Here is a 17,744-nt window from a genome sequence, read left to right as displayed (position 1 = left end):
ACCTCAGGGGGTCGAAGAGTTTTGGTGCCTAAATTTGAGCAAACTGTGAGTGAAAACCAAACAAATGGTCTCACAAGAGACTCAAACCACATTTCTCCTGGTTGAAAGTGGTGCGTGGAGGTTTTGCAGGCTCTGATGTCCACTTTGTCCTCTTAACTGGAAACAATCCTGTTGTTTCTGACAGACAGCTGCAAGCAGCCAGTGTATTTATTTGGCTGGAATATTTGTTGTATCAGAGCATGAGCATTGCTTCAAAATATACTCCATGAATTACAACCCCCCAAAAATTCACACTTTGTTACCATATGCTGTGATTGGGCATCTGGCATCCTGCTGTGTGCATTGATGTGAAGGTGAAATCTGGTTCGACTTAACCATTTGGCAAATGTGGGCCTAAACAAACATGTATTTCAGTTGCGTGGCTGTAAAGACCAGATAAAGAGCTGAAGCCCTATGTGGAAATAATTTGCCCATAAAATTCATAGATAATACACGTGTGTTATTTTGTGTGTTTTATGGCTCCGTCCTAAGATAATGCACGAGATAAAAGAGCCACGGTTTATTTAAAGGCGTTCACGCATCAGTGTGATTTCTTTTGATGAGATTTGGTCATTTATTGTTAAGTTTACTTATCTGTCTGACTTCACACAGTCAATTTGAAGTGTACAAAGACCAGGAAAAAAAGCCCCTTTATTCTCACCAGAGAATTTGAATACCTTTGTGGGATGAAAACCATATCATTAAGTGCACCGCAGAAATAGAAGAGGCATCGTATTCCATTACCATGTACATCTGCTTAACTCTTGACTTTTTTTCCCCCAGAATCCACAGGATGTGTACAGACCAGTGTTAAAATCTACCCTCAGCCATTGCAAACGGCCAAATTGCCTTGTGATTAACGCACAATAAAAGAATGTGATGGCTTAAAGAAGCTGCAGGAAAAGCTGCCCAGTGAAAGATGGGTGTATGGCGCACTCTGTAATTAAGCCAGTCTGCACTTGATGAAAGTAGATCACACTGGCGGGCCATGGCTTCACAGCCAGTTTGTTTTTACGACATAATTACAGTCCAAATCAAATGAGAAGATTTAATATTGCACCACAACGAGCATGTGTCCAATGTCAACAATGACACTGACCCCCCTGAGGCAAGGTGTGCATGTGTATGAGTGTGAGGGGGTGTGTGTGTGTTTGAGGGAGGGGGGGCAGGTCAGGCGTCAGGAAGCCGACAGCACAGAAGCTTCCCCACCACAGCAGCTATCTACCTGTGTAGGAGCCTACCTGGGAGGTCTGACACCAGTGGAATTACACTGACAGTGGGACAGAGGGGAGTAGAGAGGAGGAAGAGTTTATCTAAGAAATAGAAAGAGGGAAGAAGGAGAGGGGGAACTCGACGTATGAGGAAAAAAATGATCGAGAAGAGGTTAATCTAGCTGAAGGACAGGAAGGAGAGGAAACAGAAAACAAAGAGCCGAGAATGAAAGAAGCGATGTTATGAGCAAGTGATGAAGTGACTGAATGAAAAGAGAAAGAGAAGCAGCAGACTTTAATATGTAGACAGCGAGGGTGTGGCTGGAGCGTAAAGATAAATAAACGTTTTGCTTGACTGTGTCTCCATGGTGAGGTGTCGGCCAGTGGTTAGGAGGACTTGTGCAGTCACGACCCACTAAGTTTGTATAAGCGCTTAAAAAACCCGAATCACTGGAGGACAAAAAGGGGGAAAAAAAAAATCACTGTTCAAGTGAAAAGAGCGCTTATGAAAATAACGGAAACTCTAATGACTAATTGTCAAACAATAGATTTCAGGCTTACTGTAGCCGAGGAATCCTTTGAATATAGGTTGGAGCAATTATAGCATCTGAAAGTTGTCATTTCTGTTTTGAGGTGGGTGCTGTTATGATGCTTGACGACATGGTTATGCTGTAAACGACCAAAACCTCCCACTGAGCGGCTTTTGAGTTTTCTTCCCACTGTAAAAAAAAGTCTGCATTTCCTGTCCTCTAGTTAAACACTCAACACAACCACAAAGCCTTTGTTCCTCTGGGTCAGATTCTCCCAGAAGAGAGAATCGTCCCCAGCCACAGCTGTTGAATGACCACCATCGACCACACTGCTTTCTGTCTTCTGACCACCCTTCTAAATTGCTCTTCTCTCTATCCAGTCCTCCCTCCACCCTTCCCCTACTTCCATGCCTCTTTCCACCCCTTTTTCCTTCTTTTCCCAAGAGCAGCCAGCTGGGCTGGATTTACTCTGGTCGGCATGTCGAGGGCGAAGCGCCGTCTGCTCTTTGGGCGGGCAGCGTCATTTGACTGGGTCCTGGTCAGGGCTGGCAGATTACTAACTGGATATCTACAGAGAGGCCAGTGGGGCCTGAGCCCTGTCATCCACTGGAAAGTGGGGTCTCTGCGGTGACCCCGTGGTTCTGTGGGGCCCAGGACACGAACCACAATCCCTGCTGACACCCTGTTCTCCGAGGACGCGGTTTTACTCCAAATCGTGATTTCCCATCAACTGCTCCGCGACAGACTGTCTGTGACTGCAGGCCTCTGCCCAGCGCTTTCTAGCGAAGAGGATACAACGCCACCTCACTAGCGGTGCTTGTGGCCACATTTCCCCCACGAAGCTGGGCACGCAGGAGGGGGCCTTCTTCTGCACGAGCTTAAAAGAGAGCTTTTTAAACTCGTGTGACATGTGTACTATGAGCCGGTGTCAGAGAAGTGGCTGGAATGTCTCTGATTACATGGAGAGCAGCCCTTTTGAAAAAGGAGACAGTTCAATATGGGCACAAGGTTGCACCAAAATAAGCTGTATAATAAGATGTTTAGGGTTGTAACGTGATTTACAGTTTTGCAAGTGGAAACTCGCAGCTTTGTATTCAAACTTGTCCATCTGAAAAGAAAATGTTTAGAAAAACCATAGAAAACGCGTCCGCCGTGTAGTTGGTGAGAAATAGTCTGAGCAAATATTAACTTTGATCAATCTATTTGTATTTTATTTCTGTGATTAAAAACATCTGCAGCCACAAACAATCCGCACAGTCACACTGTTCCAATTGTTATGTCAATAGTTATGCCATTGCTAGGATAAGAGCTGTGGGAATGTGACATCTTCTCAACATGCACATTTCTGCTGACCAGAATCATCAACATGGTACCCAGATGTCAGCCTTCAGGCACAAACACACACACAGAGTCAGCAAAATCACAGTCAGATTTCTTCAAGCACCAAATCCATCATCTAAGTATTTGTAGCTTCTTATCTGGCAATCCAGAGAATATTTTACAGTAATAATCATATTTTACACACTGAATCGCTCGCAACTTTGGGACATTTTGTTTCGGCCTTTGCGCCGTGAGCTCCTCCTGATTCGACTTTCTCACACAAACCCACCTAGCGCGCGCCTCTTTTCCTTACGTTACTCCACCACCTCCGCCCTATTGTGGCGTTTCTCCCTTCTCGAACTTTGTCTTTGAGCACGCACGTCCTGCACACGCACTATTTCTGTTATGCTATCCAATGGCCTGGAGGCTCAAGTGAGGACAGACTTGACTGCTGTTGGCCTCATATCAAGAAATACCTGATGGGTCCCTGCACTCATGCCAAGACTAATTTATGAAGCGTGAGACCGTCAACAGCCATCTTCAGAAATAAAACCTATGAGTCACATTCATAGCATTACTCTCAATAAGAACAAAGGAGTTCTACTAGCAGTTATCGCTGAGGTTCCATGTAAGGTGTTTTGTTTATCCGTGAGCTGGTGTCCTAGCGCGCTGTGAAATATGGTTTATCAGATTCTAATCAAGATTCTGTACTTACCATCCATCTGTGTCTTGTCTTGCCCCAGCCTTCGGCCAAATGTCTGCGAGGCAGCGAGATTTCTCACTGACAGCATGATAGGTATTTCTTGAATTTCACCCATAAAGATATCAACTTAGAGAGATCCAGCTGAGACTGCAGTTCAGTCAGCACCGCTTTGTTCTAGGATATTCAATTTCAATTCAATTCAATTTTATTGGTCGTGGCAGATGGTTGCCCCTCCCTGTGCATAGTTTCTTCCTGTCAAAAGGGAGTTTTTCTTTCCCACTGTTGCCAAGTGCTTGCTCATAGGGGTTCAGCTGATAGTTGGGGTTTTCTCCCTATTATTGTTGGGTTTTCACATTACAATCTACTCCACCTTGAGGTGACTGTTGTTGTGATTTGGTGCTATATAAATCTCGAGATTGAACATGACTGATTTAGTAGGAGATTTCTTTCTTCCACTGTAAGCACAGGAAACATAACTTAAAACTGGACAGCATCAGAGAAATGCTTTAATTATGCACTTATAGTATCTCACAAAGAATTTGACAAATCCAGCAGCGCAGTAGTCTAGCTCGCCATGCACAGTGTCATAACCCTTTTGAATATGCTTTTGTCTTCTGTTGTTGTGAGTCAGAATGGATTATCTGATCTGGCCTTCTTTTTTTGTCTTCTGTTCCAGCAGTTTCACTTCATACTTAAATATGATCATAAGACATGAGTCCTTGCTTTAACAGTTTACCACATCAGTAATATCCGTAATCGGTGGCCAGAGTTTGTTTGTTTGTTTTTTTTGACAAAATGCAATAAAGCATATAAGGATAAGCAAAGATTCACTGAGGAGTAGGAATAATGTTTTGGCTCATCAGTCCAAGCTGGGCCATAATGGTGGCTGGAGCCTATCACAGCTGCACACTCTGCACAGGTCCAATCAAGTCCAACCATTCATATACAAACAGCAACTTTAAAGACACAGATTAACCCATCGTGCATGTTTTTGGACTGTGGAATCAAACCTTTCTTTCTATAAATTCCACAACATACAAAGTTTAGATTAAAGGTAAGAGTAATTGGGTTTCTGTTTGGCTGACGTGTGCTTTGTATAGTTTTTATTCATGTTGCAATCTGCAGATCAGCAGCACACTTAGAACCAACATCAGATTATGAGGTTATACTAAATTATGAGCAGCTGTTTCTGTTGGTTTGTACATAAGTGTATGCAGAAGTCAGTTTCTCGTGTGTGTCGGCCCAGTGAAATGATTTAAAAAATAACTTTTCCTTAATGCCTTACAGAGATGCCTGCCGCAGTTCCGAAAACGGATGACTATTCACATTTTAGACGTGCACTAAAATTAAAAGTCGCACACAGTAGCTGTTCCACGGCCGCGTCCGAGTCAAAGGAAGAAGAAATAATCAGAGAGGAAAATTGTTTCAATCATAGAGCAATTGCAACATTTATTGAAGTGTTGGCTTTCTTGTATTGATTTTTCAACACATTACAAAAATACATATATGTTCAAAACAGCAGATGTGTACTGTTCTGAAATCACTTATTTTTTCACAAGGATGCACCCCCCTCCCCCCACCCTCACCCCAAAAAAAGAGAACAAGGAAACTATTTTGTACAAAGAGTGTAAGTGAAAGTTGTGAAAAGTGAAATATGAAAATGTATTTAAAATTACATTTTAATGTGCTAGCACAAGACCTTCAACCAACCATGAGGATAAACACCAAAAAAAAAGAAGAAGAAGAAGAAGAAGGAGTCCATGAATGTCTGATAAAATGATTCGATAAAAGTATTCCTGCACAAAACCACTGTATTCGTTTTTCTCATTTTTGAAAATCATTTTATTTTACACCCGTGGAGCATAGCTTCACAAAAAAAACAGCAAATTCATTTAAAAAAAAGAAAAGTGAAAAAAAAAAAAACTTAAAAAGATGAAGATACCAAAAGTCAATAATGGCACCACTGTTAGAAAAAAATGATAACCTGGCATGATTCTGCAATATTACATTAAAAAATAAACCAAAAAATCTGTTCATAGAGTGAACAAGCAATCATACAGAAATATATTCATGTAGATAAAATCCCTCCACCAGGACAATCATACAAAAACTGCTATGGCATTCAAATCATTTGAGAAAACATTGGAGGAAAACAATAGTTTATTATCATTTTTAAACACTTACACAGAGTATTTCATTAATGGCATACTTCAACACTGTAAACATATTGTAAGACTGAATGTCCATGTGTGTGTGTGTGTTTGGGACACTGTGAGGGCTCCACTCTTCCAGTTGCACGACTCACTTTGGCCTAAGTCTGAAACTGGGCTTTCGGGGGAACGTGCGCGTTCTCGACAGAACCTTGATTCTTTTGCAGTCGTGCGTCAACACGTGTAAGCAAACTGAAAGTAGCTCTTCGGGCAGTCTCGCTTTTCAAGTCGATTTGATAAAATACGTCAAACTAGCAGGTAAGTGGATAGCTTATGAAGAGCTCGACAGCTTGTTCCTTTTCGAAAATCATTAAAAGAAACAAAGAGCACTTTGAATTCAAGGTACCGCGTAGTTCAGTTTCTTTAAAAAACTAAATGGCACAGATAAAACCTGAAAATAGGCCAAAATGGGAGGTCAAATCTTCAAGTGACAATGCTTTTGATGATTGAGATTTGCAGTAGTAAAATGAAAGATGTATTCTCAATCTCCTTTCATGTGGCTTTGCTGTCTCCCTCCCCTCTCACGCTCACTCTGTCTCACTCTGATGGTCTGTTATAAGATGTGGCGAGTAGATGTGCATTTGGTTACAGAAAAAAAATACACTTTTCATATGCTCCCAATTTCATTTGAATGACTATTCTCCCTGGTCAAGGTCTTGCTCTCTCTCCCTCCATTTCTTTCTCTCACATCTCCATTTCTCAGTTCCAATCTTTCATTTTATGCTCTGAGAATAGCCCCCTACTCAAGGTCGGCCGGCCATCCCTTAGTGCAGCTGTGCTCAAAATTATCATAACTCATTCAGCCTCTCTTTATATATATATATATATATATATATATATATATATATATATATATTACAGATTCATTTCAGAATGAACGATGCAGAAAATAAAAACTCCAATCCCCAGAAGACACGAACTCGCACATTGTCTCAAAATCTGTTACTGACAGTTAAACCCGTATCACTTTGTGAGGCGAATGAACAGGCTTCCCTTTAAAAGCAGCGCTAATACACGAATCTGAGCTAGTGAACTGTGAAAAGACGCCGTCACAGAGAAGGGCTTAGAGCGCGCCGCCGAGAGGAGAACGCACGCTTTACGCGGACTGATATGAATTTCATCTGAAACCATTTTGTGCGCCGTGAGGGGAACACAGGAAGTCGACCTGGGTCAGAGAGAGTCGCCGTGCCAGACATGAGCGGGAGATGGAGAACGATTTAGAGAGTGTTGAAGCAGGTTTGGATTAACAAATTACCTTTAAGTAAAGCACACATCAGGTGGGGTCGTGGGTACTCGGACAGTCTGATAAAGCAATAATGTATGGTAGTTACATTTAGCATATACTGTGGATGACGCAAGCAGCTGGTCTTCTGATTGTTTAGTCTCGGCCATATTTCATGGTCAGTCAGGGCTACTTTTACATATATAAAAAAAAATAATATATTTACAAACCATAAACAGGACTGTTCTCCTTCTCACATTAATCACAAGTAGTCTCAATTTATTCAACATATTAAATATGGTGGTTTTAACCTACACTGGGAATGTACTGAGCATCAGTTAAGGGTTTCTCCATCAAGTGCAACCTTTATTTATGTCCTTTGTGAAGCAAGGACAGCAATACAGTAACTGCATTTTCAAATTATTCACATGCCAATGTTGAAAAGGACAAAAAAATAATAATAATTCCCTGAATAAATTAATAGGAACTCACCAGATCTCTAAGGTAATGCTGGATTTTTTTAAAAATCCGCCATATTGTTTTATTGTCAGGCTGACATTCAGTGCTTTGAGCCTGTACGAAGGGAATGGATTGTAGTCCGCTGCTGCAGTTAATATAGAAAACAATTATTTATTTATTTATTTATCTTACTTTTAAAAGCTATCTGCTTCACACAAATTTATTCTCACTTGATAATAAGCTTCCTTACAGGAAAAAAGAATGAAAATTTGTATTAAGGGTGACTTCTTTTATCACATTTTTGTAAAGAAAATTCTATTTTTTTAAGCACATTTCAAAACTAACTCCATATGAAATCCCACAAAGATGTACCTGCACATGCCAAATATCATTACAAAAATCCAATAAATACAGAAATTATTGCACAGTAGAAAGGCTCCATGGATTCCTAACTGATAAAATCCTCAGACGGTTTGCCAAGAAACACCTAGTTAGGCATTCTAGGCAAGTTCTCATTAAAGTTTCCCTTTGTTTATATTCTCAGGTGGCAGTTTCTGTGACGAGGAAAAGAAAGAAGAAAGAAAAAAGGATGAACATCAATCATTCTCAAAACATTTTCTAGAGAGATTATCCAGCCAAGCCCCATTGCAGAAAGTGGTTATAAGGATTTTGTGTGTGTGTGTGTGTGTCTGTGTGTGTGTGTGTGTGTGTGTGTGAGAGAGAGTGTTTGGGTACACTGTATGCTGTGTAACTAATGGTTGCTGGCTTAACTTCTGTCTGCTTGCTCCAATTTGACCTCGCTGGCCATCAAGTGTTCACCATGCCATTTCTTCATGTGTTTCTCCAGTGTGCTGTAGACACTGAAGGGCATGTGGCAGATGTCGCAACGGTATACCTCTTTTCCATATTGCCCGTGGGTCTTCATATGGCGCGTCAGCTTGGAGCTCTGGGCGCAGGCGTAGCTGCACAGGTCACACTTGTAGGGCCGTTCCCCCGTGTGGCTGCGTCGGTGCACCGTCAGGTTGCTGCAGTTCTTGAACACCTTGCCGCAGAACTCACAGGTGTCGTTCCTCCTCTCTTTGGAGCTTGGAGGCCTGCCAGGTCCGGGTCCCCGCAGGAGGTGTGGGGTGCTGCTGCCACTGCGCCCTGAGGCACTCCCGCCTTCCATTAGCTCCCCAGGTGGGGTGGAGAAACGGAGGCTTCCCGTTTCTGAAGAGGAGTGCTCCGAGGAGGTGGCAAACGGCGACTGACGGGAGTCAGTGAATCCCAAGAAAGGTTCTCTGATGAAGTGGCGCGAAGCAGCGTAGCCAGCCAGCAGCTGAGAGTAGACGTTTTCCGGGGAAATGAGAGGTATGGTCGGGGGAATCTCCAGCTGTTCTTTCTCTATCTTGATCCTCTTGTTGTTGGAGGGGCTCGGGCTGGTGATGGGGGTGGGCCGCCTCTGGAACAGCCCGGGAAAGCACTCTGCTTCAGATACGCTGATTCTGCCATTCATCACAGGCCTCTGGTCCTCCTGCTCCTCTCGCTGTCTGTCAGGTTCCCTCTCATTTTCTCGTTCTCCTTCAACCCCCTGTCCGCCGTCGCCGTTAGGTTGTCTCTCCAAGCTTCTCTTGTTAGGGTTAAGTCTAAGGTGATTGTCCAGATGGTTGTAGGGGTGCATGATGCCCACCCCGCCACTGTCATTTACTCTATCCCCACTCGGGGGCTTCTCACTGGGAGACTGTCTCGAGCCATTTTCTCTGTTCTGGGTGAACTCTTGGGAGTCCTCGCTTAAGTTGGAATCTGGCCGACTGCCATTTTGCAGTTCTTCCTCCTCTTCCTCTTCCTCCTCCTCTTCTTCTTCCTCTTCTTCCTCCTCCTCCTCATTGTCCATCCCCATTCCTCTTGCATCTCCCTCCCTATTCTTCTCTTCACCCTCTCCCCCCTCCCCTCTATTTCCCTGTTCTGGTGAGCCGGTTATGGCCCCAGACTTGTTGTGCATATGTGTCTTCATGTGCCTTTTAAGCTTGCTGGCCTGAGAGCAGGCGTGATCACATAGATGACACTTGTACGGCCTCTCACCTGTGTGACTGCGTCTGTGGACGATCAGGTTGCTCTGGAACTTGAAAATCTTGCCACAGAACTCGCAGGATTTCGATTTCCCCGGGGCCTGGTTCTGACCCTGTGTGTCAGGAGGGCTCGAAGAGCCGTGTCCCCCCTGAGAGGTGGGTGGCTGAGGGGGATAGGTAAGAAACGCCGGGAGCTGGGATCCGGGCTGGAAAAGCGTGGGACTCAGGAGGCGATGCATGGGTGGCACACGGTTGGGTGAGAGAGGAGGCGTGGGTCCACCGTTGTTGGTTGTGTTGCCTGCCAGTTCCCTCAGCCGACGGGAGAAGTCCATGGGCGGGGGCTCCATGGGGGTCATTCGCATCACCCTCTCGAAGGCACTGGGGTGCTGTGACAGCAGCCCCATTTCCTCTGGGCCCAGCCGCTCACGAGGTGGTCTTGGGGGAGGCGGTGGGCTGACAAAGGGCGGTGTCGCGGGCAGCCGCGTCTCCATGTAACCCGGAGGATGGGGGTGATCCCTGAGCTGGGGTGCAGCCATGCGGAGGAGGTGGAATGGGTTGTTGGCATCACCAAGGAAAGTGGGGAGAGGGGAACGGGGCAAGGCGTCAGCTCCTGGGGGTGGAGGAAGAGCCATGCGTGGAGTGAGGGAGCAGTTGACTGGGTGGTTGTCCAGGTAGATGCGGATGCCATGGGTGTGCTGGGCGTGCTGAAGCAGAAACCAGGCACTGGTGAAGGTCTGCTTACACGTAGTACAGATGTAGCTGGATGGCTCATCTTTTTCTGTGGACCAAGAGAGGAAAAAAAATCACCATCAGTGATGAAAAAAGAAACTCAAAAATCATTTTTTTCCTTCGACAACTAAACCAACCCATAATATTTTAATAGACACAAGCAAATGAACTGCGCATTGTTTTTCGGAGTGTGAGTGTCTTCTGTGGGCTTTTGTGTTGTCTCTGTGTATGAAATACATGTGCAGTCAGGGCATGTGTCTACAGGCTAGTGTAGGTGGCAGGTATTGCCCTTAGGCCATAGCATATTATGCTAATTCTAATGTCAGCTTGGCTTTAATATACAGATCCATCTCGTCTACTTTGTCATTTCCATATGAAGAAAGGGTAGGCAGCAGTGGAAAAGGGGGAAGAAGGGAGGTGGGGGCGGCAGCTGGGGAAGGGAGGTGAGATGTGGAACTAGAGAAAGAAAGCCACTCAAAAGGAAGGAAGGAAGAGCGAGACGACGTGTAAACAGCAAGAGCTGACACTGTATCCACATTAAATAAAGCTCTACGTCACGGATGTAATAACAGCAGTAAAGTGATCTGTTGCGACTCCGCATGCAAACACACGCACAGAGCTATATGCCACACACTGACAAATTGGCCCTTTAAATGTTGAGACTTAATAATGCCAAATGAATCTATCAGTCACTGTGGCGTGGCCCTGTCAGCCTGCTTGTGACTCATAAAAAGGGCCTTCGTAGAGATTCATCTAATTCAACACAGGCTCGTGCTGGAGAGGCATTTCCACATTTCTCGTGTTTGCTCACAAACCATCTGCATCTACTTTATCATCAGTGGCTACCGCGAGCGGAGTCGAGTTGGTACGGTGGTCCCAAAGTTTGAAGCCCGCCAGGGACAAAACAAAGACGGGAAAGTTAGTAATGCTCAAAGTTTTGTGTGATCACGAAAGCAGTCCTGAAACATTGGCTGACGAATATAAAACACACATTTCCCCTTTTTCCTATTTCCTTTTTCACTCGTCGTCTCCCTTCTCTCTACACCTCTGTACACACTCGCACAGATTCACACATACACTCGCGCTGTGGAGAACAGATGAGCGAAAGCTGATGTTGGATCAGTGTCTAGTACAGGAAGCTGATTTGGCGGTGTGATTGGTTTGGCTTTCCCCAGGGGAGAGAGGGTCAGAAAGAGTTAATGAGGGGCTCATTTACTGATTCTGTCTGTTTTTCTCTGCTATTAGTGGTGCTCTGGTGTAGCCATCGCTCTCGCTATTTGTGTGGGGTGGGACACGACCTGACTCCCGCTACTTAATGCGTATGCGCGAGCGTGTGTTTGTGAACGTGTGTGCGGACATGTATGTGGATGTATTTTTTTGCGTAGGTCTGTGTGTATGTGTGGGGCGAGTGGCGGGCTGCCTGCCCGTGTTTAGTTTGGCTAAGCTTCACACGGCCGCTTGGCAGCGGAGAGCTGGACAGCTTAACAGCTTGGACGGGGAGAAGAGAGCGAGAGAGGGAAGGGGAAAGGAGGAGGAGGAGGAGAGGGGGTAAGAAGAGAGGTGGAGGGACTTTAAGGGCCAGACGTGCTTGGCTAAACACGCGTGCACGTACGCACACACACAGACAGCACACATACGCACACACGGGGGCTGCTTACATGTCCCCGGGGAGCAAGTTAGGTGTATAGACTGAATAATCTCATCAATGCACAAGGATCAATATTAGATGAAAATGTGAGTTTAAGAGAAGGACTGGTGATTTCTTTTTTTTCCAGTTTTGTCTACATTTTTGTCAGCTCACAAGGCCTCATCAGTACAAGTTATCCAATCAAACAACACCAGTCCCACAACCTTCCAGCCCCCCACCGCTACAACAACACATTTGCATCTTGTCATATCTTACACAGCCGTGCCATATGCTGTTAAAGGAAGCGTGGCAGCTAATAGAGTGGCAGCTGATGGCTGCTGCCTAATGACGGCCAAAGACAAATTTCATCAACTTCCCAAACAAGCAAGCAAGGAAGGAAGCAAGCCGGGTGGGGGAGGGGGGAAACCGAGACAGGGGAAAAGAATAGAAAGCAAGTGCTGTGCTGCCAATTTTGGTATCAAGTAAATACGGCACCGGTGTTGTCGATATCGATACCAATACTGTTACTTTTAACCCATAAAGCCAGCTTATGTAGTGGAGATCAGTGTGTCATGACTTATGAGATGAATCGTCAATGATTTGCGAGTTCTGAACTCATTTTAACGACCGCTAAATCAATGTGATTTTTACTTTAATAATAATTAATTAACACAACAAAACACAGCTTTTCATATATTTTGAAACTGCGTTTTTTTTGGGAGCCTGTCTCTAAAGGACTGTGGCTAAACATGCCATAAGCTATAAATAAAATAAACTTGAAAGACAGCAAAAAGAAAAATCAGACATCTTTTGTAGTGTATGAGGTAAATAACACAATCTAACACAATTCAGTGAACTCACAGGATAGAAACAAAGTGTCAATCCTATCATTCTAGTATCAATCTGATACCAATACCAGTGTTGGTACATCTAGGAATCACCAAAGGGACGAGAGCGGTAAAACAAAGCCTGCAGCCTCCCTTATGAGTAACATCACAGGGCACTACCTTCTTGTTGCTCGCCGACTACGAGCCATGACACACACAGCTGCACAAATAAGTTATGTTACAGACATCCTCTCTCCATTCTTTCCTCTTATATAAAGACTTCCACACACGCTGAGAGAGCGTCACTCGACAGTGCTCCGGCCAATAAAAGCCTTCATTAAAGAATCACGGTGGGCCGTGTCATGCTTCAGTTTGTGGTAATTACAGTCGTCTGCCTGACACACAGGCAGGGACCCCTCCACCGCTGACCGCCAAGGTCAACTACCAGTTAGAATAGTTACATTCTGCTCTCTACGCGATCGCTGATGCTGGACCTAATCGCCCAATTTACTCCAGCACACCATGCGCGCACAGACACACGCAGCCTTTACACACACACACACATTCAGCGTGTGTGTGAATGAGACTGAGAAGAGAGGTTAAATGAAATGGAGTCACAGCAGGATTCGGTAATGTGGTACAGTGCATTTTGCTGTTTTTTTTCTCCTTCATTTTGCTAGCAATAGTGTGGTTTGTAAATGTTCTAGTGTAATGGGATTCACCTCGAAAAGACTCCCAGCCCAGGTGTTCACTCCAGCAGACTTTTCCCATGAAAGAGAGGAATACAATACAGAACTGAGACCAGCTTAGGAGGGCAACTCTTTGTCCTGTGCAACAAAACAAGGGCTAAGGGCCAGGAGGCCTGGAGGAAGTTATTAAAACATTGGCACATGCGTGGAGCTGAGGTGGGCCAGTAATAATGCTCTCCTTCTCTCCTGGGTTGTTTTTTTTTTTTTTTACTAAACCACCAGGCCAATTAACCCAGACTTCGGGGACTAAGATCTGAGCTTTACATCAGATTTTATTCTTTCCAGATTGCCTTTTATAGCCATTATTTTGCCTTAAAAAGTACAAACAAAATGCCAGTGAAGGAAGGGGAGCCATGACATTGACTGCTTGCATATGGCCAGTGTAGTTGGCTGGTAAGGATTGACGTAGACACCAGGTGTATGGCGGAGACATATGGAGTTGTGTTTAATTCACATATTCCATCTCTCCAGCTTGTCTGATTTATATTTCAAAGCATGGGCTTCCTCCATTTACATTACACCTACATTATGAGGCCTTTATCAGGTGTGCTAATCCACACGGACTTATAATAAGACCACAGAAGGATAACAGAATTCCACAGGCTCAGCCTTCAACGAGAGGGGCAAACAGGAGCCTCTCTGCTGAGTAAGAACAGCGAGTGGATGATAATGAATCCTCGCTGATGCCAAATTAACTCTCAGAAAGCTCAGGGAAATACAATCATAACTGAAAATAAGTAGCGATGAATTCCAGCCCGTCAACTTCTGGACAGCACCAAACCAAACAGCATGAATGAAAAGTGTAGAACAAAGTTGTTTTAATGCAAAACAACCCAAAAAAGAATAACCCAGTGCAGGTTTTTGGTTGTTAACAAGAAAACAACTGGGGTAGAGAGGATGTGCTATACTCAGCATCTCACACACACACACACACATACACACTGCAGCATTCCTGGGGTTCACGTTCGCTGTACTGCTCCAACATTCCATCAAGGGCGACAGAACGCCACAGCGACAGATTTGCATACAGAACAAAGCCGCCCGCCGGCTAGGCCACTGGGACACAAACCTGCGCCCCTGCAGCCCCTCCTCTCCTCTCCACCTCTGTGCACGCACTCACACTGCCTCTGATGCGCGTGCACACGCCTGCACAAGCCCTGGGAGTACGCATGTGTGCACCTGTCAGGGGTTAGCTGACACCTCTGCTGCTGGCAAAGCAGCTTCTCATTAGCATGGCTGTGATCTAGGGGTCCCCAGGGGTCCCAGCCTCCTCACCTCACCCCTTGCCCCCCCCACAAACCTCTGCTCCTCTCCTCCTCCTCTTCCTCCTCCTCCTCACTTCTCCCAACTATCCCTCTCGCTCGTCCTCCTCCTCCTTCTTCTGTGCTGCACTCCCTTTCTGCTCTTGATGGCTTGTTTGTCATGAAGCAGACTAATCAGGAGACACAGGGCCACGCAGATCAACTGTGGTAGCCTGTGTGTGTGTGTCTGCTTCACAGGGGATAGGGAGTTTGGACGGTAAACTACAGTACAGCCCCTGCTGACAGTCACACATAGGTGGGTAAAGAAAGAGGGAGATGGAAAGAAAGAAATAAGTGGAGAGACTGTGGAGGGTGGCAGTAGTAGGCAGGGGGTAAGGCTCTCACACAGTGTGGCTGGCTCCATGCTAACTCAAACCAGCTTTAGCCTGCTAACCATATACATCTGTGTGTGTGTGTATGTGTCTGCAGCCAATATGACCAGCTGAAATGCCTGACAGCCTCAGATGGGATTTTAAAGAAACAGCACTCTTTTTAAATTGTGGCAAACTCAGAGCCACACACAAAATATATATAAATATTTATTATGATGTGTTTTACTATGGCCTCCTTTCTTTTTTTTTAATCTCTTCACTTATCTGCGTGTTTTCTCTCTTTTCCCTGTCTTTCTTTTTCTCTCACGCACACACTAAGCACCTGTACATGCTATCTGGGTACTCCACCCTGACCCTCATGCCTTTTGCTATGTGGGTCAAATGAACAATATAAGGGATCGGGTATCTCCAACAACTTGATCACAGACACGCACACACACACACTGACTAGGTCCAGCTGCACAGCAATGCATGAGTGGAGGAGGCTCTCATGTAGCACGACTGAGGGAGAATGTTACCGCCATGAGGCAAGCTATCCCAGCCAGGGCACGGAGGACACGCTGTGAAAAATAACTGGCAAGACCTCTCCGTCAGTAAAGAGCTATGACTTTGGCTCAGGTTCTAGGACAAAGAGGGAGAAAGAGGGAACGATATAAAGTAAAAGGGGAGAATAAAAAGAAAAAGGGAGCTCCATAAAGTGCATTAGCTAAGCCCTCTGTGCCATTTCTCTAAGCCTGACTCATCGCTATCAGCTCCTAACTGGTCCCAGCGCCTGTGTGTGTGTGTGTGTGTGTGTGTGTTGTGGAGGTCTTTGAACACACTTGTGGGGTCTGCTGTCTATCACATGATGATGACAAATGGATGACACTCAATCGTGCTTGTGGTTGAAAGAAGATGCAAGAAAGTCGGAGTGAGATGGAAAAGGGGATTGAAGGAGGGAGGAGAGGAAAAGAAGTGGAAAAAGTAGAACTGCACGCAGCGTGGAAAGAAAAAAGAATCGCACTTTGTTTTTGTTGTTTTGTCTTTGTCTTTATCACATGCATTTCAGTTTTCAGGCAAAAATTACATCCACTTTAATCTCTTGTTCCATCTCCTACCCATTTTACCATGACACAGAAGCGCGAAAAACAGACAAAACATAAACTTTAAAAAAAGGACCCAGTAGCGGCGGCGTCACCGGGTGGGGGTGATGAAGGGAAAATTCCAACAGAAATAATACGAGAACTCAAAAACCACTTTCACAAACAAATTGATAAATTGAGTTAGTGGATTCGCACAAGGTTTGTTGAAAATGTCCTTCCCTCTAAAATGGGCAAATACGTCATTCGCGGAGGCGGTTTTTACAACCTCAAGTTCTGTTTTCAAAGTTTAGCCACCTGTAGCCGCCGTGTGAATGAGTAAAACGCTTGCCCGTGTCAACATTTTCACATGGAGCAGGTTTCTAAACACTCTTAACCTAGAAAACTGAGCTTTCTAACAAACCCAAGCAATTAATTGTTTTCCTAAAATTACCCAATCAGTTTTACAGTAATCTACTGAAACAGCAAGCGAAACTACAAAGAATTGAGACGAGACTTGAATTGCATCACACAGTCACAATTTATGGGTGTAAATGTTTTTTTACTCATATTTTTACAATGTCTTAAAATAGAAACATCCTGAATATTTTCACGTATTGTCTCAGACATGAGGAGCAAACGGCAGATATCACTGGTTCGTTGGAGGTTTTACATCCAAATGAGTTTCACTTATACCCACAGGGACACTTTGTCCACAGAGCCAATTTGCTATTCAGCGGCGCTAAATAGCAAATTGACTTGTGACATGTGAGCGAAATGTGCGTAATTAAAACAATGAAGGCATTATAAAATGATGTGAAAATGTGAGCTTTAATATGGCAAACATGCTGAAATGTAGTGTTTGTCCTGACTTGTATTAAAGAACACATCCTTTTGCAAATGTCTCCCAAGGATGAGCTGTCTGCTTTGACATGTTGCACATTATATCTTTTGCAATGTTGCTTCTGTGCCTCGGTTTTGTGATGTATGTGTATCTATGTGGCATTCCATGTGCCCTATATGTGTTTGCATGCATGCGCCCCTTGTTATTGTGTGTATATCTCGGTCTACCATTCTGTGACGGGGTGAAATATTCTTTCAGCAGTAGTAATGATTCCCAGCTGGCTTCTGCCCACTGGAGCCAAGAAGCCAGTCTTAACTAACAGCCCACAGGAAGACACCAGCATGGCCTTGAATGGAACACAAGTCCTTCCAATCTAATTACCTTACTATAAAACTCGCCTCTTGCATGCCACAAAGGAGAAGACCTTCGTGATCTGAGTTACTATTAATGAACACCTTTTTCTATATAAACGATCAATTCTGTTCCCCTATTTCAGGAACAAAGCAGAGGCAACAAGAGAGACTACAACAACGAT

The 17,744-nt window shown here is 44.6% G+C and overlaps 1 protein-coding gene across 3 annotated transcripts in view; it reads right to left on the bottom strand.

Annotated features, from left to right (window-relative positions):
• Positions 1–5,945: 5,945 nt before the first annotated feature.
• bcl11bb (BCL11 transcription factor B b) overlaps positions 5,946–17,744 on the bottom strand; it is a 36,282-nt gene continuing 24,483 nt past the window's right edge. For 2 of the 3 annotated variants that reach the window (XM_084953025.1, XM_084953024.1), the window contains exon 3: positions 5,946–10,520. In XM_084953025.1, the coding sequence (XP_084809151.1) occupies positions 8,461–10,520 (2,060 nt within the window). In that variant the 3' untranslated portion in view covers positions 5,946–8,460. The remainder of the gene's footprint in view (positions 10,521–17,744) is intronic. The other variant, XM_084953026.1, reaches the window with a different exon arrangement.

This window comes from Perissodus microlepis, chromosome 15 (assembly GCF_051167445.1).
Source record: "Perissodus microlepis isolate ML-2025 ecotype Zambia chromosome 15, ASM5116744v1, whole genome shotgun sequence".
Lineage (NCBI taxonomy): Eukaryota > Metazoa > Chordata > Actinopteri > Cichliformes > Cichlidae > Perissodus > Perissodus microlepis.
Note: the sequence above shows the minus strand (reverse complement) of the source record. Positions and strands in the feature narration are given on the sequence as shown.